Source organism: Rhamphochromis sp. 'chilingali', assembly GCF_963969265.1.
Source record: "Rhamphochromis sp. 'chilingali' genome assembly, chromosome: 17".
NCBI lineage: Eukaryota > Metazoa > Chordata > Actinopteri > Cichliformes > Cichlidae > Rhamphochromis > Rhamphochromis sp. 'chilingali'.
The window spans coordinates 28,725,696-28,751,022 of NC_137944.1; the positions used below are offsets into that span (position 1 = coordinate 28,725,696).

Below are 25,327 nucleotides of genomic sequence, written 5' to 3' on the forward strand. Positions count from 1 at the left end.
AATGAACTACAAACAAAGTGACAGACCGCACCTAAAGCTGTAACGCTGCATGAGCTCGACATGTGTGGAGAAAGGAGACCCGAAGAACTGAAGCAGAGCATCGATACAATAAAACACTGAAGTTTATCACATGAGACTGAACTGATCCAGTATCGCTGCACTGTTTAGCTGATATTTAGCTGATGTTTAGCTGATGTTTAGGTAGATGTCTGACACATTATGGCACTCATGGTGCCTTGTTTCTCTGCGTCTCTACACTAATAATAATTTACTAAAACTATTTGCTAACACTAAACAATTCGCAGAATGCATGAGTGCCTTTAATACTTAGATTAAATGTTATGTTACATGTTTATTCATATGTTATATATATATGTCATTATGCAAATAAAGAATTTTACTGCAAATAGGTAAATTGCATAAATGTCCTAAAGAACATACCTACATGTATGTTTTGGATTTATTCGCAGAGTGGTTTGAAAGAAGTCGAGTTATGGAAGCCAAATAGTCCAAATATGTTTCTCCCTGTGATATCTGCCTCATTCATGTCAGTAATCCAGTCACAGAGGGAAAAAATCAATTCAAGAAACATTTATTTTGCACTTTTTTCTGTAAGAACATGATTTTTCACTTCTTGATCATGTAGATTTTTGTAACACACAGAAGACATCTGAAAAGGGAAACACGAGGAGGGGTTCATCCCGCACAAAAAGCACAAAGGATCATTTTTCAGCTCAAGCAGATAATCAGCCTTCAGTGTGGAATGATGGAGCTCTCAGGGGGTAGTGAGATGAAAATCTAACAGAGTCCCAAATCTAATTATTATTGACCTTTAGAACAAAGAGATTACTGGAGGTCAGGATGTACAGTCTCTCATTGGTCGCTCTGAAGCCCAGGATTGGTTTGTCGGAGTCCAGGCTGGCCACCTGTTGCTTGGCAACCTGTCCTACCTGACGGCCCTGCTTCCTGTTGAAGAGGACGGTCTCCACCGGGGAAGGCTGGCGGTAGATGAATGCACGGCGGAGACATTCACACAGTGAAGCGTAGGAGAAGTTTGGAGCGCAGGTGGCAAACTTCTTATCTCGTTTGGATGCCTGGACATAACCTGCAAAAATAAATAAATATAAGATCAGAGACATGCAGGGACAGTTTCTAACCTTCACTTAATACTGTCTCACTGAAATAAGGACACAGAGTGTTACTCCAGATAAGCTTGATTTATAGTCCTGTGTTCTGTGACAGCAGTACTAATACCTGCTTGGAAGCTAATTTGGTTTCCACAAGGATGAGCAGCATTTTTAGGACAGAAGGACTCTAAAAGACAATTTAAACTCACCAGTCCAGAAACATTAAGACTAAAAGCCACCACTTTAAAGTGTGGCGGGCCACATAGTGCAGCGTCTATGTGCGGGACAACAGATGCCATAGGGGAGTTGACCGATGTGCTGACATTAGCTTAAAGTGATCTGATGGCATCTAACAGCAACCTCTGCAGCTGTAGCAAAATGCAGAATGGCTCTTTGAGACTCTTTGAGGCTGGCTCCAAACACAAGTTAGCAAAAATATGAAAACTCATATTCATCTTTATAGCAAATCGTTCTGTGCAAGTAGCATTTTTTAAATAACTTACTTATTAAATTTGATAAAAGTCTCAGGTTGCAGGAACTAGCTGTCTCTTCACCTCAATTAATTCAAGTCACTGAAGTGGACATGTCGGCCATATCCATCCAATAAGTCCGTGCTTCAGATTAAGTGAAATTCTATTATTTAATTTATCTGTTAGTCATTTCTGTGATCTACAGAACTACATTAGACAACAGCTGCCTAAATGGCAGGGTGGCCAGCTGGTGTAGCTCACGTGGGTCTTACAGGTTATAAAAACTGGCTCAGATGAACTGTTCACCTGGCATCATTTGTTAGTTTATGTTTAACATGCTCTATTTTATTTAAGTAAACATCCTGTGTCGACTTCCACGTATAAACAGATAGGTGTGTCTGTGCTGGACTTGGCTGATAACTAAGGTACAGTTATGGGTACGCTGGTACAGTTTATAAGCGCAGCTTGCTAGGCTTAGCCGATAACTTCCACGCTTTCAACTAAATATAGTCACGAGGAAAAGATGGCAGAAGTAATAAAGTAATAGTGGAGGCTTAAAAAGCCACAAGCCAGAGGGTGATGTCACAGTGGATATATCCTCCTTCTCTCTGTGGAGGAAACCAACTACTTAAATTCTAAGACAATATCTTTGTGATGGCATGATTGTTTCTGGTTGTTGGAGTATTTCTCTACCTCAACAGCTAGTATTTGAAGAAGCGAGGAGATGGAGCTGCTAGTGAGAGGAAAAGAAATCTTTTTTTTTTGGTCTTTCAGGCCTGGAAATAGCACAGGCGTGAAGTGCTGTAGAGTGCTATGGCACGGTGTGTCGATATGTGGTTGGCCTAGCTGCTGCTGGCGTGGGCTTGAACATAGAGAATAACACACACACACTGTTCCACAGTCATGTGTTTCTGACTTAATGCACATTCTCAGTAAGAGGCACTTACATTTTGAAATAACTGAAGTACTGTTTCTTGACTTTTCCAGTGCCTTTAGTACCATCCGGCCCTGTATGCTTCAGGAAAAACTGAACAGGATGGAGGTGGACCCCTGCCTGGTGGCTTGGATCTCCGACTACCTCACCGACAGACCACAGTACGTCAGGCTGAAGGACATCACGTCTGACACTGTGGTCAGCAGCACAGGAGCACCACAGGGAACTGTGCTGTCCCCTCTTCTCTTCACCCTGTACACCTCTGACTTCTGCTACAACTCTGAATTATGCCATATTCAGAAGTTTGCAGATGACACGGCCATCATGGGGTGTATCTGGGATGATCAGGAAGAGGAGTACAGAAGTCTGGTGAGGAACTTTGTCGCATGGAGTCACACAAACCACCTGCAACTCAACACCTCAAAGACTAAGGAACTGGTTGTGGACTTCGGGAGGTCCAGAGAAGGTCCACTGCCAGTTCAGATAGAGGGGGAGGAGGTGGAGGTGGTCAACAAGTACAAGTACCTCAGGCTGTGGGTGGACAATAAACTGGACTGGTCATGCAACACAGAGCACCTGTATAAAAAAGCCCAAAGCCGACTGTACTTCCTCAGGAGGCTGAGGTCTTTTAACATCTGCAGGAAGCTCCTGAGGATGTTTTACCAGTCGGTGGTTGCTGGAGTACTTTTCTATGCTGTGGTGTGCTGGGGGAGCAGCACAGCAAAGAAGGACTCATCCAGGCTGGAGAAACTGATCAGGAGGGCTAGCTCTGTGGTCGGCATGAAGCTGGACACTCTGGTGACAGTGGCAGAGAAAAGGACATTAAAGAAACTGATGGACATTATGAACAATGCTGGGCATCCTCTGCACACGGCCATAAACAACCAGAAGAGTCTGTTCAGTGACAGGTTGCTTCTCCCCAAGACAAGAACTAACAGACTTAAAAACTCCTTTGTCCCACACGCCATCAAACTGTTTAACTCCTCTCTGGAGGGGAGAGGGAGGGGAAACAGGAGGACAAAGGAGGGGGGAACAACTAAGCTGTAGTGCCTCTTCACCTCACTGTACAATACCTTGTGCAATACTTTTTGTAAATAGTCAACAGTGCAATAGACTCAATACTTGAAATGTGCAATTCACTTGTATTTTTATTTTTTATTCCTATTTATTCTATTTATCCCCTTTGTATATTTTATTTATATTTGTCTCTGTATTTATATATGTGTGTGTGTGTGTGTATATATATATATATATATATATATATATATATATATATATATATATATATATATATATATATATATATATATATATAACAATTCTGTAACTGTAACTTCGGTCGTTGCTGTGCTTTTTGGAAGTCGAATTTCCCAGAGGAACCCACCCGAGGGATTAATAAAGTTCTATCTTATCTTATCTTATCTTATCTTATCGTAATTCAGAACCACAAAGGTTGTGAATAATCTGTCTTATCTTTGAATCTCACAAATGGAAATATTTCCCTTATGAGCCACACGCCCCAAACTACAGATAAACAAAGATCACATATGGCATATGAGATTGTTTTGAGTTTCTACACAGTACGTTTTTTTCCTGTATTCAATGTAATTATTGTTAGGACGAACAGGAGGGAAATGCAGCTCTTTTCCGTACCTGCTGGTCCAGGACTTGAAACTAACTTGTTACAGGATCAATCTACCTGCCACTACCCATAACCCTACTCTCTCCATCTAACAGCCAAGCATAAAAAGGTTTTTGTTTTTCCTATGGCATAGTTTTGCTGCACAAAGCTCCAGGCGCGGATCCAAATCACAGTATTGGGTGAAGAGAGGTTTAAAAATCTACCCCGGAGTAGCAATGACAAAAACACAGCTGAGGAAAAAGCTAATTGCAGGACGAATAAGAACTCAAGTGAAGCTAAAATATTTCAGTCCCCCCAAACATTCCTCAGAGATCCATGTTTTTAGAAGGGTGTTCAATACAGAAAGCAGACGTGTGATCAATGACCCAGAGAATTCAATTAGCTAGAAAGAGAACGCACCACAGCAGACATGTTCAGTTAATAGTTACAGATACTGAAAAGGTCTAAATAGATGTAACAGAAAGAAAAGAAACAGTCACTGATTCATTCATTATTTAAGTAATTTATCAAATTACTGTAAATACAAAGAATTTTCCAGTTTCAGCCTCTTGAATCTAAAATCAGAGACAATTAAATTCCTTTAAAGATGCCCCCTTTGAAATTTGGACAATTAATCAATAAGTCAGTTAGTTTGGCAGTGATGCTTTAAATCATGTTAAAAGCTGAAACACTGACAAAGCTTTTCCTTTTTTGGCGGCCTGTCCAGGACAACAGCAAGGACAGGCTCCAAAATCCTGAACTGCATAAGTAGTTAAGAAAATGGATGGATGGACGGTTCACTCCTTAAGCTTTGAACAACATAAGTCTTTGATCATTTGCTTTCACTGAACTGGAAATTGCATATTTGCCAAGGTCACTTCAAGAAGACCAAAGAGCTGGGCCAAAAGCACGAAACAGTCATTCTTACTCATCTGATTTATAAAGATGTTTATAAGTGTCGAGTCATTTTCATACTGGGAGATGTGCACAGGCCTGATTTGCACTCCCACAGTTTGCATTCGTCCGTGTAGCTGCACTAGCTATTACATCTGTCAGTGTGAAGCGCTGCAAAGACAAACAGCTATTTCAGCTGTGTCAGTGAGTTTCTGCACCTGCAGCAAACCGGCTTTCATTAGCCGTGTAAACCTGTAAAATCATCAATAGTAGCGACATCCTAATAATCAGAATCAAATACAGAAAATGCTGAATTCTTCATTGGAAAACACTTTACCTATATAAACTACATAAAGTAAAAAGACCACCGCATAGAAAGAAACAGTTGGATGTTAATGAGAGTTCATGATTATTCGTAAATAACTGAGTTACTAAATGCCCCTCTAATTGCACCTAAGGTTTCCATCCACCATCGTTTATTTTATCGTCTCATCACATCAGCCACATGACTCTAGAAATGTTAGACAGTGCTGTAAAGTTTCATTTAGGTGAGTGCGTGTAATTGCTTATAAATACCAGGTTGCTCCAGTACGCCTTCACATATGTACACATTGTTTGTACATCTGCTTCCTGATATTAGTGACAGTGAGACTTTATTGTTCCTCTGCTGCTGAAAAACATCTTTCACTCTTGCAATCTGATGAGCCACTTCCTGCATGCCTAAGATTTCCCATCTGACACCACAGCAGTTCAAAAACACAAAACCAGCAATTTCTCTCCTGCAGCTCAACATTTGTCCTTAATAAAATTAGCTTGTGTAGTTGTGTTGTGTAGCAGAGCCTTAAGCAGCACAATCAATACTAAACACACTACAGGTTTATAGATTTCAAATCTCTGAAAAGTATTATCTAAGGAAACATATCAAACACACACAGATATATGCAAGTTAAATATAAGAGGTTTTAAGAGCTTCAAAACACCAATCATGGAATGGAAGCACACATTAACCACGCTGTGGTTTCATTATTGTGAAAATAAAAACAAAAACAGCACCGTTGCCCTCACATATATACCACTGTCCCAAGTTTAAATCACCTTCTATCTGACCAATAAGCATTTAGGGACACCAGCTTTAAACCAACAGGAGTGTCTGTTATTTTCAAGCTATTTGACAAAACCATTATCCATCTGCCCAAAGAAAAACAGCCTGTGCAGGTGGGTCACACTACAAAGCAAGGCCATAACAACGCAGTGGTACTGCCTCATTTACATGAATAGAGGGGCCATAAACTCCATCACTGCATGCTGGAAATTCTTGTGGGGTTTTCATTTATAAAGACTATAAGACCACATAGTTATAGCTACTATAATTATAGTAGTTATGGTTATAGTAAAAGAGACTGTGCCACCTTACTTCATAGTTCTTTTCTTCTCTTATTTTTGGCATTTGACAGTCAAATTATCTCTTTTCTTTGCAGGAAAACCCCTACCTCTGCAAACTGAAGTGTTTAAGACATTAACAAACTTTTTAAGGACTCTTTCACGTAAATACATTTAATGGTGGTGTGGCATAGTCGTTTCTAGTACGTTACAAGGATGATCTCTGGTACTCAAGCATCCACATTTTGAGTCCTGTTTCTCTCTGTGCCTTGTTCCGACTCATCGAGGTAATTTCCGAAAATATCACCAGGGATCCATCTGCAGTCCAAAACTGGATGATATACTCCAAACAGAAATGTGCTGTTTGGTAAGTGCGCCTTCTTAACAAAAGAGAAATGAAGAAGTCACGGCTGTCAAAGTGCTTCAGGTGTCTGTTGTTTTAAGATGAGAAGAGACAAGTGAGGAGATAAATTACACAGACCAGGAGACTGAAAGAGACGCGGCTCTGGAAACAGGCGCAATCTCAGCACATCGGTGAGTGTCTGAGCTAACAGACACGTTACGATGCAGTCCTCACACTCAGGTATATTATCCAGAGCAGTTTAAAATGTTTATATGCAAAGCCGTCCCCGTTATCATTAACTACACTTTTAAAGCAGTCATTTAGTTGTCTATCCTCTGAAGTTGTGAAGCAGCAGGAGCAGCAGCAGCAGGAGCAGCAGCAGCGTGATACTGGACTTAAATGTAAAGTTATCAGCGCGTGAAATTAATTATTCATCTTATGCTGTCTTTTTTTTTTTTAGATCATAAAGATAGAGTTTTACATCAGTTTGACATTTACTGTGACTCATACATCTTGGGATAAACTTTGCACTACAGACATAGTGGCGTAGCTTCTCTGCTAATACAGGTGATTTTTTACAGAATAAAAGCAACTCTTTCTGCAAAACGATATTTCTGTTTGGATTTGAAACAATAATATTTCCTCTAAGCCCTGACTGTAGTATCATTTCCTTTATTAAATATAAAGCCGAAGCTACTGGCTAGCCATCGTCCCAGTTTCTGCCTCTCACACACAGCTAGAGGTTGTTTTAATGTTAACAGGCCCGAGAAGCGCCTGGGAAGCAACATTTATTCCTCTCGAGTGGCAAATGGCTGCAAACAGTGTTGGTTTGACAACATAACCATATTTGTTAGGCTTAAAAGGCGCTGTAGTGTGTTATCATGAAAGATGTGCTGAAAACCGGAAACTCAGCAACTGTTAAAGATTCACTGCAGCGCTATTGTATGAAGATTTAGTATAAAACTACAAATGCTGGGACCTGTTTGCCTTCAGTTTCAAAGAATTTGTCTTTTTTCTGCTTTGAACCTAATATTTGTAAAACCAGGTTCAATTTGTACTTCCTGTCATCATCACCACTTTGTGTAAACTGAATAGTAAACAATTTATTAGGACCCAGCAAAGAATTTTATTTTGAATAACTTATCAGTTGTTGTTTTTTTTCAGTGTCCGATCAAGGTAGAAAAATAGTTCCAAGACAACAGTTCAAGGTTTCACTTCTTAAATGTAGCCAGGGCACTGTTGTTAGACTTCCTAGTAAGAGAAAGTCTGAGTTTAAAACTTGTTTCTGTTATCTCTTTATCGATTTGAAAAAAATTTAATGAACCAAACCTTCATAAAAGAAAAAAAAACAAAACACTTCAGTGGTGACTCAAACTGGTGATGTCCAGCTTTCGGGCCCATACTTTTCCTATAGAGCTGACTTGGTTTAAGATGCTGACACCGAGGAATAGGAGGGGATGGCTTTAACAGTCTAATGCAGGGGTCAGCAACCTTTAACACCCAAAGAGCCATTTGGACCCGGTTTCCACGCAAAAGAAAACACTGGGAGCCGCAAATACTTTTTGACATCTAAAATGAAGATAACACTGTATATATTGTTTTTTACCTTTATGCTTTGTGTGAACAACTAAGGTGTGTTGCTTATGAAATCCATGAAGTGCTATTTTATTTATGTAATTAACACATGTTGAACTCTTAAAGAAATATAACAAAACGAAAAACACCCAGCTGAACTAAAAGGATCCATGTAGCAACAAAAACTGTTGTGAGCCGCCATCCTTATATCGCCTTTGGGCTTTTGGAGCCTTGACCTGACTTTTAAAAAATAATTGGAAAAAAAGCACTATGCTGCTACAAAATGAAAAATAGATATTTGCAAAAATCTGCCTTTGTGACCAGTTTTGATCCTGGAGATGATCTCAGGGTTTCAACCATCTTCACTAATGCTGGAAGCCCACTGGGGGAAGCCGCTGGACCAAACTGTGACTACAGCACATTTCAGAGGCAGATCTTTGCTCCTCTAACAATATGTTCCGAGCCTTATTTTTCTTTTTTGAGCAGATGAGGCAGGCAGAAAGTCAAACAGAGGAAAAAGCTTTGAATATCCAGTCAATTCTCAAACTACAAACACTCTTAAATGGCTAAAAAGGATGGGCACCAGTACAGTTTACTGATTGACCAGGTGCCCGTATGCCTTACGGCCCAAAAGCAGTGGCTGAAGTTCGAGTCCGACCTGCTGTCCCTTGCTGCATGTCTTTAACTGCTCTCTTTGCCCAAAATTAAAATAATAAAAAAAAAGGTTAACAGGAAACTTTGTAGCAGAGGCAATGTAACAGACCTGAGTCCAGGGGGGCATAAATTAGGTTTCACTTTTGACTGAGACTGCAGATTTGTACACTGGCAGCTAAAAGCCTCAAATCCTACCACATCTTATTGGATTCCTTTACAGTGACTGGGGAATCCATGACAGATCTCAGAACTCATTTTTAGCCAATTCGCTTTATGACATTGTTTATAGTCATGCTGGAAGCCCCCAGACTGAGGCCATAAAGGGATGCAGCTGGTTAGCGACAGCACTCAGATAGGCTGTGGCTGGTGTTCAGTGTGACAAGAAAAGTTTCCACGCCATCACAGACCTACTGACACCAGCAGTCTGGACTGCTGAGACAAGGAAGGCTGGTTCAGAAAGGATTCATGCTGTCGAGGGGAAGTGACTACCATCTGCAGTCTGGGACAGAAATTCAGAATTACCAGATCAGGATGCGTTCTCTCCAGTATTTGTACAGTTTCTATGAGTCTGTGCTTCCTGTGGCCACAAATTTCTATTGTTTGCCAACAAGAATTGAGGTCTTCTTCTGCTTGCTTGGCCCATCTGTCTCCAGACTTCAGATCGGCACAGATGAAGAGCTTTCCTCTCATCTTCTCATCAACAAAGCATTCCTTTCAGCAGAACTGCCCCTTATATTTAAATGGAGCACTGTAACAAAAAATAATTTCCCCCAGGGATCAATAAAGTATTCTGATTCTGATTCTGATATATAATCCCACGTTAGCTCTACAGACTGTTGTGGCAAACAACAAATGAGCATTTTGGATCAGACCAGCCTGTCTACTACCAACAACCATGAGAGAACAGATGAGATTTACCTTCATTCAGATGTCTGATGTGAACATTAACCCCTGACCTTCATCTGAATTTTATGCATTACACTGTAGCCTCATAGGATAATTGTACAGGTGTTCCTTATGTGTTTGGGTTTAGTGGGTCTATAATTGAGGGAAATTCACAGAGTAAGTGTTGCAACTTTAAACTCTTACCCAAAGCATTGAATGTGGCGATGTGCTCCCACATGTTACCGGGTTGATCAGGACGAGGCTGCCAAACGAGAGCGTCCACGTCATGTCGGAGGCAGAGGCACGGCATTTCGGATGGGTTCGCGTCAACCGTGAACAGGTACTGGTGACTCCCTAGATTCACCTGGAGACACACAAACATGAGGGTTTTATGTTGATGTCCCGAGGTTGTAGAGGTTCAGCAGCAAAGACAAAGGTGGTGATGGACTCGTGAAGTACTGTGATTTTTTAGTTGTACGAGGTGATTTCTTTCTGATCTCCTCCACTGCACGATGCAGATAAAACAAAACATGAAATGCTATTCCCTGTATTTTGCATCTTAACCTGAGTTCAGCAGGTTTGTTTGTATTTGCCTCATACTAAATTCTGATTAATGTGCTTGTCCTAACTCTGTGTGGTTTGCTGCTATTCTGTTCCAACTCCATTTGTTCTGGAGAGAAAACGACTGTTGTTATGACATAACTCCTTTTCGGCATCTGACTGTTCACACTGATTCCTCACTTGATGAAAACTGCCAACTTGTCTCAGAGGCTGTCAGGCGGCGTTGTCCTCCCCATCTCAATACACTTTTGACAAGCATTCAAAACGCTGCATAAACCAGCTCATAAGCTGGTGGATGATTGTAGCAAACAATGAAGAGCCATTTAGGAAGCCGTCATCTCTCCTCTCTAAAACTCATTTTCTTGCCAGTTGTGGTTGACTTGGAGTGTGAGGCTTTGGTACAGCCTCTGTGTGTGTTTATGTGGGGGAGGTGACTGATAACGATGCCACTGCCTGCCCTGTGACATGACTAGTGAATACGAAACAAACAGTGGAAATACAAATAAGTGTACCAAATTAAATTGACTTAAATCACAAGTTTGTGAGCTGCCAGAGGAGGACGAGTGCAGGTTTCATTAATTTGAAGGTTACTGCATGTGATCTCATTGATTAGTTCTCCCTCTCCCTATAAACCATTTAATGTTACTACCATGGATCTTGTAGTAAGTAAGCAGTCAGCGTGACTACATCTGATGAAAGACTTCAACAGGGAGTCAGAGGAACAATGACCTATTCAGGCCTAGACATATAAAAAAGAAAGCCTGTGATAAGATACTGAGTAATCTCTGCTATAAAACAGTACCACTGCATACCAATACATGCTTCACATTTGAAAACATCACCGTTAAACGCAGTTTCAGCTGTATTAAACTATAAAAGTGACAATTAGCACTACATTGGCTCAATACTGGCTCTGCTGACTAATACTGACATACCAACATCCAGGGTTTCTGCATACAAATTACATGCCTGGTAGGATCACTACCACCTGTGGCTTTTAATATATGAATCAAAGAAACATTTTTTAGACCAGAGTTAGAAGTTAGCTAATGGTAAGTCCTTAAAAAATTAATCACATAACCACACACTGTAAGGTTTATGCAACAGCTGCCATAAATTAACAGTACTGGTAATTATCAAAAATTAAGTTCTGTTTCTGTAGCTCTTTGATTGAAATTACTTTTTTGTAACTAAAATATAATTATTGTTATTATCCATGAATTTCAAATAGCACATTATTTTTTCATTCAGATGCCAAATTACAGACATTTACTTGCATCCCAGAACATAAAAATTAGTCCCAGTGGTTTAACATGCTTGACTGATTTCTAGGGACCCGAATAAAATTTGGGTTTAAAAATGTGAACTCAGTTTGCTATTTGCCTAATAAATAGCATCATTTTTTTTTAAAGATTTTTAAAAATCTGTTTTCTTGTTTTTTATTACATGTGGTCTCATATATTTGTTAAGCACTGTAGGCGAACCTGTTTTTGCCTGTTCTTAGCATGATTATTGTACATAAAACTACCTACGTGTGGATGAGGTAAATAAAACTATTTTCAGAATACTAATATTCTGCTGCTTGTTTCCAGGAAAGGAAAAAAACAAAAAACAGAAAAACAATCTTAAGCCTTTTATTGCATTATTTTCACAAACACCTTTCTCTGCAGGGGGTTCAGGTCTCACCTTACAAGCTGTGGCAATTTAAACCCAGACAAAAAGTAAACAGAGTGACACTAAAAAGATTATAGAAATAGTGATTGTATTAGTATTGTATTGTATTTTGTATTGTATTCTACTTTAGCTTCTTCACAAAGCCTTTATTGAATAAGAAGGATTTAACTGAAGGGAGCAGTGGATTATCCTTCTGAATCCAGAATTCCTGCTAATTCCTGTATTAGCTTCAACACGGAGATACAATATTCACAACTGAGAGTGATAAAAAAAAATGTAAAAGAACAGGCGGAGCTCTTAAAGAAACAGAGGACTTTTGTCTGTCAGTAGGAAAGGTTCAATCTAATGCAGCAACAGTATAGGAAAGAATAAGGTGAATGTCTCACTGTCTCATCTTTTCTTCCTTCATCTTACGTCAGTTTTCCTGCATCTCCACAGAACGTGCACATAAGAAAATGCATTAAAAAAAGGCATTAAGGCCACTGAATATGATTAAGAACCGGGGGTGGTTAAGTTGCCACAATACATACTGCTTAAATGGACCTAAAGAGAAGTGCTTTATGCATTCAGATCGTTTTTGTTTGAGATGCTCTTTGGAAAGGAGAAGTTTATATAGAATATATACAAGTATTCCAAGGCACTTACTTTCAAACGACATTTAAAATGCATTAGTTTTCATGTGTAATCTAAAAGAAACAACCTCCCTGATGAAGGCTTATAAACTGAACTTGGCATTTTTTAAGTTAAACATAACTTTAAAAAAAATGGCCTGTGTATTGCTACAGTGGAAATTCCTCAAAAAGACACACTCTCCATTTTTATTGTTCTGATCAGTTTGAAGTGAGCAGGGTTCAGCTGATGTCATGCATGTATGCACCAATCAGGATCTTATGAATGAAAACACAATGAAAAATGTGTCTTCAATAAAATAAATTAATAAAAAAAAATGGATGACTTGTTTAATTATTCTTTATTTCTAGGCTGAGGTATTACCCTTTCATTTCATCATGATGTCACCATAGCTCTGTGAAAAGCCTTCAGTTGATCCAAAACACTGGGACTACAAAATCATATTTCTCCATTTAAGCATCTCTTCACTAACTTTTTGTAAAATCCAGAATACAAAATAAAACCCTTCTCCCTTAATGACCAAGCTCCATCATATCTTAAATATCTCATAGCACCATATTATGGCAACAGAGCAGAACTTAGCCTTCAACTATCGGGCTCCTCCTCTGTAGAATCAGCTAGTTCGCCTTCCTGCAATGTCAACAAATGCCATTTTTGTCACATCTGCAAGCATAACTCAGTTACACAGCAGGCCTCCTTTTGTGTCACTCCCAATTCTTGACTGTCAATCCCAACTTCCCAATAAGAGAGATGATTTTACTCCAAATCATGATCCAAGTATTTATTGCCTACATTTAGTGTGAAACAAAACAAATGAAAAAGAAGCAAAAAAGCAAACCACGGTCTCCTGCTCGATATACATGCTACTTAAGACTAAAATGTTATCTCTTATAAGCAAATACCTCTGATGCCAGTGCATCAAAGGCACTGATCCCAAAGGAAACCTTATGCATACTGGGGAGATGCAGGTGGCATCTGAAAACATCACATTATATTATGTACCAGGATTAGAACATGTTGGTGGAAGCACTATTTGGCATTAACATTTGGTCTTCTCTTTACAGCACCTCATACTTTTTCCTCTTTGTTCTTTTTTACCTGAACCATAACTGTACATAGAGGTGGTGCAGGTACTGCATCTTTTGGATGCAGAGCAACATGTTTTTGTTCTGCAGTCACTCGCGCCTACAACCTGCCCAGTGTGGGTTTGTCATTGCACAATACTCATCTATTCATTCTGCTCTCTTTTCACTCCAAATAGTCGACAGCCACCCACCCTGTGGTTGGTTCTGTCAGAGATTTCATCCAGAAACCAATCCAAGCCTTTTTCCTCACACATACTGCTGCTTCCTTAACCCTTTGAGGTCTCAATTGTCACCGTGATGACATCAACCCTAAACATAGGCAATCAAAATATGTAATTTTAGCTTTAATTTAATTGCTCTCCCAAGTTTTGGTTATTCTTAAGGTTGAAAACATCCAGTTCAGAGACCTTTGATCTGTATCTCAGTGCTCAATCACTGCTTTTAACTTCAAGAGAAAGACCATGACATGGTTAAAAAGCTGCGTAAATAAGCCAGTCTGTGAGTTAAGACATTTTTAGGTATATTATATAGCGGTTGCATAATATATGCACAATGCAAGGTACTGCCACTGAAGCCTGTATAGAAAAGTACTTAATAATTACTCATACCTGCTAACATTTTCAAAAAAAGCAAAAAAACCTGTCAGTAAAAGCTGTTTTATTTTTAATCAAATGGTTTATAGATGATGACAGGAAGTGGGAACTTGGTATTGCAGAAAAGGGGAAAAAATGCATCTGTATGCAGGGGCCAGATGTCTGTTATAACAGCTGAAATGCCAACTCCCTCTCATCACTGCTGCCGTCACGCTCTTAGAAGGCTGCTGCTCACTCGCCTTTACAGAGAGAGGACAAAGCGTTGTTTACTTACACTCTAATCAGCCCGAGACGCTCAATTTTATCTTTTAAAAACCATCCAAGTGTTTTGTTTGACAGCAAGGGAGCCAGCTGCACCAAAGGGCAGTCAAATATGACCTTCAGTTATAACCAGAGTGTAAAATCAAAGCCTTTTTTTAGGAAATTGCATATCATAAATGTGTGACTCTACCTCCACCTGAGGAGGCTGGGATGTCTCTCCCAGTGATTGTGCGTGTTTGTGTTGTAATACCCATTGATCAAACCCCCCCAAAAACAAACTGCAGTTCAGGGAAGCTCTTTGTGCTCTGCAATTGTCAGATGACTAGTTTGTAGAATCACACCTGTCCTGGTCGACAATGCAACACCTGAACAGATGCCAGCTTCACACCACATTTGTATCTTCACACTGAAATTAAGCACCTCTACACTGCCTCTCGGGCCAATTGAAATAAAAAAAGTTACGTTTTGTAGCTGTTTCACAGTGATTTCCTCGTTGCTGTAATGAAATACACGAAAATACAAGGTACACAGTCGTCCAATCTTGATTGTACACCTTGAGAATGACACACCTGTCTTTCTGAGAGTGTTCCTAACTTGATTAGATGTTGTGAAGGTGTCTTTGTAAACTATTCCAGTGAACACCTACTATATACAAGTTCAATACTTGGAATCAGCTGAAGATATTTGCTGAATTTGTAACAAATAAAAAATGTGATAGTGTTCGGAAGAAAGAATTTTTACAAGTCTAACAAATTATAAATTAAACTGCACGACCAGTACCAGTCTAAATGAAAGGATTAGAAGGTCAGAACAATGTGAATTTCCTATTGTGTCTTAGATAAGACAGCTCTCTACTTTAATTATTTATTTATTGTTTGTAAATTATAAGTCATAACGGTTCTGGCAGAATTTGTTTAAAATTATTAAATTTAAGTTGCCTTTGATGTAATAGCTGAGGAACCAAGATAAAATATAATAAATAACAGTGCGGTAGTCTGTTTCACAATGTCATCATTGTTTTGTCTCATCATAAATGCAGTGCACTCGCTTTCTAATGAGAACTGGCTTCTGTCGCTCCTTAAAAGCCCATATTTGCACTTAGTGACTGTGATGTTGACTGCATTAGGAAGGGTTCACAGGCAGTCATGGCCAGGATGTTAACATATAGAAATTTGCAGAAATTTGCTCGTTTCTGAACATTTTAGCAATCTTATACTAACCCCAACAGGGTTAAACTGAGTTCCCTTCCAGACATAAAGTCATAACAGTATGACATTCAAAGGTCGGATTGTTCGTAATCACTCTACCTCATCCAAGCAGGAAATTGCTGGCAAATTTAACAGCAACAAAGAGCGTAGAAGAGCTCTGAACAGACGAAGCGCTGACAGACTGCCATCAACAAACAGAAAACTTTTTCACAAGAAAAAGCAAAACACCCATTCTCAGAACATTCAAATATATCTTATAACTTAAATGTCTGAAAACGTTTCAATCCAATTATCATTTTATGGTAACAAATGATATCATAAAATACTTTCTGATCCTGCTGCACAGCTTACATGATGCTGAGATAAGCACGGCTGCAAAATCCATTACAGGTGTCCAAAGTAGATGTGACTCAGCCTCCATCTGAGGAAAGCACACAAAAACCATTCTTCATCTTTTTCAGGTGGGATCAGAACCGCAGACAAACACACAGTCAAAGGTGGCAAATTAATAGGAGGAGCCCAAATTTTAAGCTAAAAGGCTTTCTGAAAAAGGTCAGGTATCCTAGTGGGCAGGCAGGCGGCTGAAGCATTAAGGTGGATAAAATGAGGTACGGAGCCAAAGAATGGAAAAGTAAGGCTTCCTGGATGAAATCCTGTACACAGACACGCTCACGCATCCATGTACACACACACACACACACAAACACACAGATTTAGCCTTCCTTCAAAAGACTGATGGAACAGAAACAACTACAATCAAACTTATTTAAGAGCTGCAGGTTGCCTGGTTGTACTATTTGCAGAGTAAATGAAGGGAGAAACATTAAAGGGCTTTTATTCCTATTTAGCCCTTCATCACAGTCTGAGCAGAAACACTGTACTGGACACTCACTAGTTGTTATTAGGCTTTCATTAAATAATGAAAGGCTTCAATTTTACAGAGTTTTTGTGACGGGGAATTTTTCATTATGAACACAGGAATTATTTTGCCCAAACGAAACACAGAAAAGTGAAAAGGGAACATCAGTGGCGGATGTACTGTGGTCTAATATTCACACATGAATAGAGCTTTTGCAATTGGCTATATACAGTATCCGGGCTGGTGGAAGACAAACATCCAGTTATGCTCCTTCAGAAGTGAGGTTGAAACTGCTGCTTTTACAAACACGTCATTGAGTGGAGTGTGCAATAGGATGTTGTTGGGTTTTTTTTTATAAATGTGAAAGCATACTTGGCATGTCCTTAAAATACAAATGCAAAACCCATTAAATCCTTTCTTTCCTTATCAACTGTGAATCAACTAAAATAGATGTTGTTCTAAAGAAACTGCAAACTGTGACGTCCGTTTTTCACCTTGGGGCGAATAATGGACAACAAAGACAAAGTTGCTAATTTCTCGTCATGCAAACTGAACGCATTCAAGAAGCAAAAAAAATGCAAATAATATAGGGATGATATTTCAGTGTGCAGCTTTACAAACCTTCTGTTGGAAGAGTGCAGTAAAAACATTATTTAACACTTTGTATTTTTGCTTGTTTGGTGTGAGAGGAAATAAAAAGTCACTTATTTGTTACATTTGTTTAAAATGTAACAAATGTTACAAATGTTTAAAAAGGATAAAAAGTAGCCACAAAACTCGGTGACCCATGTGACTGATTTGCAACTGGTTGCTGGTAGTCCCGAGGCGAAATTAGTCCTAAAAAGGATGTAGTCCTGCACCGAAAACCTCCTTACAATTGTTTTGGTTGCTAGCAGATTCCCACGGATGACAATAGTTTGCATGAAAGACATCGACTCATCTAGAAACATCTAGTCTCCATCTACTCTCAGAGTGCTGGTGAACTTCAAAAATGCGATGCAAACTGTGAAGGGTGACCGTTCACTTTCAAAGTAAAAACTGTGCATTTCAAAATATGATGACTGCGGTCAGCGAGGCTCAACTTTTAATTTTAAGATCAACATTTGGTTTCTGGTTTGTTTTACACTTCAAATTTTAAATGGACTGGATCTTTCTTACCTTCTACTCTGCCTGAGCACTCAAAGCACTCCATACTTCAAGCTTTCTATAGATAAATGAAAAGAATTTCATCTCTTTTGTTTAACTATTATATACACAATCACACTTTCTAACTTTCCAAATAGAACTGATATGAAGACACATAGCAGCTGCCTCACTCAAGGTTAAAAAACATGAGACAGCAAGAAAAGAAAGACTTTTCTGGCATACACCATTATCAAAATGCTAATGCTAAAATTGATTCTCCCTAAAGACTGTCTGGGTTTTGACAAAAGGCGCCCTAGTGATCCAAAGTGTTTTATATTCAGTGGACAGATACCATCAATCTCTCTGGTGACAAGTCCACATCGTTGTCCATACAAAAGGAAAAAGTCAATATATGACTCAGCTGTGATCTGAACAACAATATAAAATCCCCTGAAACAACCAGAAAAAAATGACAGGAAAATGAAAGCAAAGATCTCAGACATCAGAAAGCAAATCTGCACTTTGATGCAGCACATGAGATCAGATCCATTTGTCAGCGATGCACAGTGCCTCTAACCACTTGACCACCCAACGTGGAGCCATGTTGCTCCTTGATGAATATATTGTGCACACACAGGTTTATAAGAATAGCCATCAGGTACAACGTTTCACCTTCTTACTATTCATATCACGAGGATGAGTGATGAAGTAGGTGTGCCTGTTCTTCTTCAGTGGGCCTTTGTGGTGCTCTCTGATCAAGTGCCTTGTTAAAGGGCAATGCCAACAACAGCTCATTCACCGGGGCAGACGCTGAATACAAACATGCTCACACAAAGCATCAGGTAGCTAACAGTGTGCTTGAAGGAAATAACGGATGGACAGAGGTGACAGCTGTCTGGAAATGTTAAATCTGAGGGCTCAGAATTGAAGAGCTGGAGACTCAAAGTGTTTACCGGTGAAGAAGAGAAAGGATACTCACCACCTGAGTGGGCTTGAGTGACTGCTCATCAAAGTGTGTGAGGCTAAAGCTGTCTTCAGGAAACCCATCGCAGTCCTCCAGCTCCTGAGAGTTACAAGGGGGCTTGTCCCTGTCAGGGTTTCCATTCTGGACAAAAAAAGAAAGCAAGACAGAGGCCATGGTTACACTTGCTTTGCATTTATTAACATGTAAAAGGCAGAGCTAGCACCAAGAGTCTCAAGTGGACCCAGACGATACTAACGAAGGGCGAGGATTAGAGAGGAGCTGCCTAAAAATGCTGATGAACAGGCAACTGTGAGCGACTCTTGAAAACTAGAGAGCTACGATGTGTACAAGTCGTCCAGAGGAAGAGGGCTCAGAGCAGCTGAAGAGGAAGGGAGCAGAGATGGGAGACCTTAGGGGAGGAGGGGATGTTAAAAGAAAGAAGAAATGTAAGAGAGGTCATGAGAAAACCTCCAAAGAAAGCAAAGCCAATATTTCAAACACATACTGCTGAGTGATTTAACCACACAGAGGGTCGGGTGAATATAAACTGCTTAAAGATTTTCCCACACCTTCTATACCAAGAAACCCTCTCTACCCATCTATTTTAATACGTATGCACTATATATATAAAACACAAGTATATAATATGTGGCAGTGTGACAAATCAGAAAAAAAGACAGCTTTAAAGGAAATTGATGTTTACAAGAGTATTGTTGTAACATGAGGAATAACTTACTTATCAGGAACATTAAAAAAAACACATCTCATTGATAACTTCCCAGTTATCCTTGAATAAGTTTAAGTTGTCATGAAACTACACTTTTACCATTACGATGGTTTAAAAAAACCTATAATATCTTTATATTTCAATCATATAGTATAGCAGTAAAACCATTTTTGTATTTCTGTAATCTGCCAGTATAGTACATGCAAACTCTTCAGTTGAAATTATATTTTTAATGCCTAAAATATAATAATGTAATTAATAACTACATTTTGCACAGCCTCCATCTTGGATCATGCTAGCTGTGGTAAACTTCTGCCTCTATGGATCTGGTAAATGTGCTGCCATGATTGGAGCCTCTTTGCTGTCTTTTAACCTGGCCTTTTCTAGCCACTGGTAGAATGTTCGATCGGGGCTCAAGAGTTGGGAGTTCGCCTTGTAATCGGAAGGTTGCCGGTTCGAGCCCCAGCTTGGACAGTCTCGGTCGTTGTGTCCTTGGGCAAGACACTTCACCCGTTGCCTACTGGTGGTGGTCAGAGGGCCCGGTGGCGCCAGTGTCTGGCAGCCTCGCCTCTGTCAGTGCGCCCCAGGGTGGCTGTGGCTACAATGTAGCTTGCCATCACCAGTGTGTGAATGTGTGAATGTGTGTGTGTGTGTGTGTGTGTGTGTGCGTGTGAATGGGTGGATGACTGGATATGTAAAGCGCTTTGGGGTCCTTAGGGACTAGTAAAGCGCTATATAAATACAGGCCATTTACCATTTCATGTCACCCACCTCCTCCACCTGTGGATGGTAAATCATCTCTAACACTCACTCACTCAACACTGGAGACGTCCAGGCATTGTGAGGAATTTTCCTGTCTTAACATCAGTATTACTCCAGCTGGGTTTCTGATGACCAATAGTGTGCATGTACTGATAGTTTGGATCTTATTCCTGCCAACTGGCTTTTCAGCGCCTGTTTTAACTTCTGAAAGGTATTTGGCTGAATCTTCATCATGGTGCCTGTTGGCCTGTGGTATACCCATGTCAACATGAACCAAGATCTCTAAAGAATATTTCCAGCAGCTTAATAAATCTATGGCTCTTTAATAACATCATATCCAATAAGCTCTATGTCACAGATATTTTAAGTCTAATTCTTCTTGCTCGTGGGATGGAGGGATTTTGTTTTACTTCAATGCAATCCTGCAATGTCAACTTTGAATTAAAAGTATATAAAAATACAAAGTTTCTTTCATACTTTGTATTCTAAGGAGCTTGGAAAGAAAAATGACTGGACTTCTTTACATTTTTTGAGGATGTTTCACCTCTCATCAGAGAAGCTTCTTCAGTTCATTCATTCATTTTCATATGTATGTGTTTCATACCACCACTCCCGTCTTTAATTTTAATTTGCTGTCATTAAAAAATATACATAATAAAAATATACAGAAACTGGACAGGATGGGGCTAGTCATTTAGAATATTGGTTATACAGATAAAAGATGTTTCTCATTATATTTAGCACTGGATTTAATCAGTGTAATGTGAAGAGTGAGCCTCACCAAGTCTTCAGAGGTAAGGTGAGTCAGTCTTTCATGAATGAGGGCGGCCTGCTCATCACTCATCACATACTCCCCTCTCTTGTCGCCCATCACCAGCTCCGGCCACATGGGCCCCTCACCACGCTTCTGCAGGGTCACCTCCAGGCTGGGGACAGAGTCGGAGAATACAAAATTACAAATCATACATGTATTACTCATTAGCAAAAGGGCTGTCGATGAAATAGCATTACATTTAAGCACATAATGTGCAAACAGGCAGCTTCAGAAAGCTCACTAAGCGATTTTCTAAATTACACAAGATGGTTTAAGCTGCAAGTTCTTCTTCCACAATTTAAGAAACTATCTGAGAGCCTGCAGAGTATTTATAGTACTTTGGATGAAAATGATGCAATCAATGAGTAAACATCCAATCAGTAGCAGCTTAATAGGCTAATTTCCAGTGATGATGACAAAGGTCATAGAAAGGCTTGGAAAGATTGAGACGGGCAGAAACAGTTTTGACATGAATCGTCTTTCTCTGAAGCAAGAAGTGTCTGAGGCTGTGCTGCAGAATACATCAAGGAGAAAAACTGGAATGTTACCAACTCCTATCCTAATATCATTAAGAAGCTGCAGTATTACTTCTCGTAAAAAGATCGTCTCTGTCCTTTCAATGGAATGACTGAAATTAAGACTAAATTTACAATAAATCAAAATAACTGCAACATCATAAAGCCTTAGTTTGAGGTGTATTTTGAGTTTTTTGAAATAATTAATCCAGGAACTCAATTAATGCAATTTAATTCATGTGGTGGGAATTTCCAGCTTTGGGTGAGTTGTCCGGCTGCTCTCATTTGCTACTTTTCTTACACGATTTCAAGCTGAATATTTTAGAGATTTATTTCAAACTTTTGACAAGACTAGATAATAAAGAAAGAGAAAATGAGTGGCAGATTGATCAGGATCAATAATAAACAATAGCTGGGCCACTTCTCCAATATGTTTGACAAAGCTTTAATGTTTACTATCAAATTCAAACAAAAAGCTTGTAACTCTAGCAGCTAATGTATTAAAATCAAATGCAGCACAAATTGTTTCTGCATACTTATTTATTACTAAGAATAAAATAAACATTTCGGTTTCAATTTTGTCCATTTACACTTAAAATCTATAATAAACACCTTAATAAAGGAAATTATTATTTAAAAATCGGGCAGCATCGTGGAGCGGTGATTAGCACTGTTGCCTAACAGCAAGAAGGTCCTGAGTTCGACTTCACCACCTGGCCGGAGCCTTTCTGTATGGAGTTTGCATGTTCTCCCCATATTTGCGTTGGTTCTCTCTGGGTACTCCGGCTTCCTCCCACAGTCCAGTGACATGCACATGCGTGGGTTGAGGTTAACTGATCATTCTAAATTGCCCATAGGTGTGAATGGTTGTCGGTCTCTATGTGTTAGCCCTGTGATACCCTGCGGGCGATAATAGACGGATGGCTCTTTTCAAAACTGCATTTTATATTTACTTGTGTTATCTGGGGTGGCTGTAGCTCAGGAGGTAGAGCAGATCATCTACTGGTCGGAGGTTTGTGGTTCTATCCCTGGCTCCTCCAGTCTGCATGTCAAGTATCCTTGGGCAAGATACTAACCCTAATCCTAAACCCTAATCGATGATTGGGTGAATGTGGTATGTTGTATAGGGCGCTTTGAGTACTCCGGGAGAGTAGAAAAGTGCTATATAGGAATCAGTCCATTTACCATTTATCTCTGCCTAATATTTACATTTTTCTAAAGTATGAAAAATATGAAATAATAATAATAATAATAATAATAATAATAATAATGAAGGGGGCAAATGCTTTTTCACAGCACCGAGGCTCCACAGTCACTGCAAAGTACTACGTGCTTTTTTCTTTTAAGCAAATGCAGCATAATGAACTACGTTGGTGTGTAATCGTGTTTCCTTGTAATGAAATTACCGCCGGTCACTGGTATAAATGGTGCACAGAGTGATTGTAAAGTTTCACATTTCACAACATGCAGCTTAACAGTGTCAAAACACAGTGATGATCATCAGTTCAATGAGCATGTCAACCAAATCGTTTTCAGTCAGCAGCAACATTATGCAATGTTAATTAAATATATCAGAGACAGTGAAGTAACAGAAGCTGGCAATTATCAGAATCAGAATCAGAATCAGAATACTTTATTGATCCCTGGGGGAAATTATTTTTTGTTACAGTGCTCCATTTTAAACCAACATTAAGACAAGACAGACAATACGCTAACTAAGAATAGTACAATATATACATATATATACATACATACATACATAAGTCACTTATAAATAAATATTTGGAAAAGAAACATGTGTAGTTGTAGCAGCAAACAGTGTGTTAAGTGGATGCGTTGTACAGGGAGATGGCCACAGGCAGGAATGATTTCCTGTGTCGTTCAGTGGTGCTTTTCGGTAATCTCAGTCTCTCACTGAACGAGCTCCTGTGACTGACCAACATGTCATGGAGTGGGTGGGAGGTGTTATCCAACATTGTCTTTATCTTGGACAGCATCCGCCTCTCCGACACCACCTTGAGGGAGTCCAGCTCCATCCCCACAACATTGCTGGCCTTACGGATCAGTTTATTAAGTCTGTTGGCATCTGCGACCCTCAGCCTGCTCCCCCAGCATGCAACAGCATAGAGGATTAGGCTGTAAGCATGCGATATTATGACATTCACATAAGTTTAGCTGACTGATTCAAATAAATTGAATCTGTTACAGTCAGTTGTTACAGCCCACTTTGTGAGCAGCAATATAAAAGGCCGACTGACAGCAGAGTTTACAAAATAAGAGTTTTATCTAAATAAACTTTCAGTCATTTGACTACAGAGGGGTGGCGGGTGGGGAAGCTGTGATTACGGTTTCCCAGACTGGGCCTATAACCATTTATTCTCCTTCTGCAGTCTAATGGTTTTCAGTAAAATGTTTTCCTCTTGTTGCAGTTATCTCTCACTGCGTCATTTGGGGATGATCCCGGGGCGATATGTCATAGAGAGGCCAAACTGCTGGCACCGGGGTGCACATAAGTGGTCCGCAGGTGCGCATTCGAGGCGTGCAGCAGATAAGAAGTTGCAACGTGCGTTTGCGTACATATAAAAGGCACTGTTTTTGTCCGCTAGAATGGGATTTTGTGGCATATTCTGCACCACATCTCTGTGCGGTCATCATCTGTTTGAAGCCAGCTCACCTCCTGCAACCACTTTTCCGAGAATAGGCACTTCTTTTTGCGGTTCAGACTCCTTCTGACATTTCTTTGGAGGTGGAGGAACACCAAAGTGCGCCCCAGGGCAGCTGTGGCTACAATGTAGCTTGCTATCGCCAGTGTGTGAATGTGTGTGTGAATGGGTGGATGACTGAATGTAGTGTAAAGCGCTTTGGGGTCCTATGGACTAGAAAAGCGCTATACAAATGCAGGCCAGGCAGGCCAAAGTAATTGCTTAAAGTAGCTTTGTCATGGTTTGCTGTGTGGCAGGCAGGAGAAGGACCCAAGATGCAGACTCACAGACACGGGGATAAACTCAAAAAACACAGCTTTATTGCTGGCCACGAGAAGTAATACAAAATAACCTAAAACTGGGAAAACTAAAGCATGAGCTGTACAAGGACCCGAACCACGGGGAGAATTACACACAACATGAGGGAGAACGCGACGCCGAACAGAGGGAGACTCAGACAGAAATACACAGAGGGTAAACGAGGAAAGTGGGCACACACGGGGAACACAGGTGATACTGATAATCATAACGAGACAGGGCGGGGTGAACTGAACATGACATGTACAGGCACAGAGGTTCAGACAGGAGGAGAGAGAGCACGGGGAAAACACAGACATAATGGGCTGGGGAAACATGAAACAACCACAAAGGGAGACGAGGGCTCATAAATACATAGAGGGCACACAGGGGGGAGAGAGAGCACGGGGAGAACTTAGACATAATGGGCAGGGGAAACATGGAATAAAACATAAGGAGAGACGAGGGCTCACAGATACACAGAGGGGCACACAGGGGGTAAAAGCCATGAAGGGAAAACACTTAGGGAACAACACAACAGGGCAACTCAGAAAACATGGCCTAAATAAGGAACGAAATACAAAAATACAAGGAACTAAGAATACTGGGCCCACATGGCCCAGGACCATGACAAGCTTCTTCGACATCTTTAAGAGTTCTAAACAAA

General features: G+C 40.0%; 1 protein-coding gene across 1 annotated transcript in view; it reads right to left on the bottom strand.

The window, feature by feature from the left end:
* Positions 1-576: 576 nt before the first annotated feature.
* nudcd1 (NudC domain containing 1) overlaps positions 577-25,327 on the bottom strand; it is a 55,116-nt gene continuing 30,365 nt past the window's right edge. Inside the window, exons 7-10 of the mRNA XM_080862533.1 lie at positions 21,114-21,258; positions 18,859-18,984; positions 10,088-10,247; positions 577-1,105 (exon numbers count right to left, since the gene is read on the bottom strand). Coding sequence (XP_080718659.1) covers positions 816-1,105; positions 10,088-10,247; positions 18,859-18,984; positions 21,114-21,258 — 721 coding nt within the window. The 3' untranslated portion in view covers positions 577-815. The remainder of the gene's footprint in view (positions 1,106-10,087; positions 10,248-18,858; positions 18,985-21,113; positions 21,259-25,327) is intronic.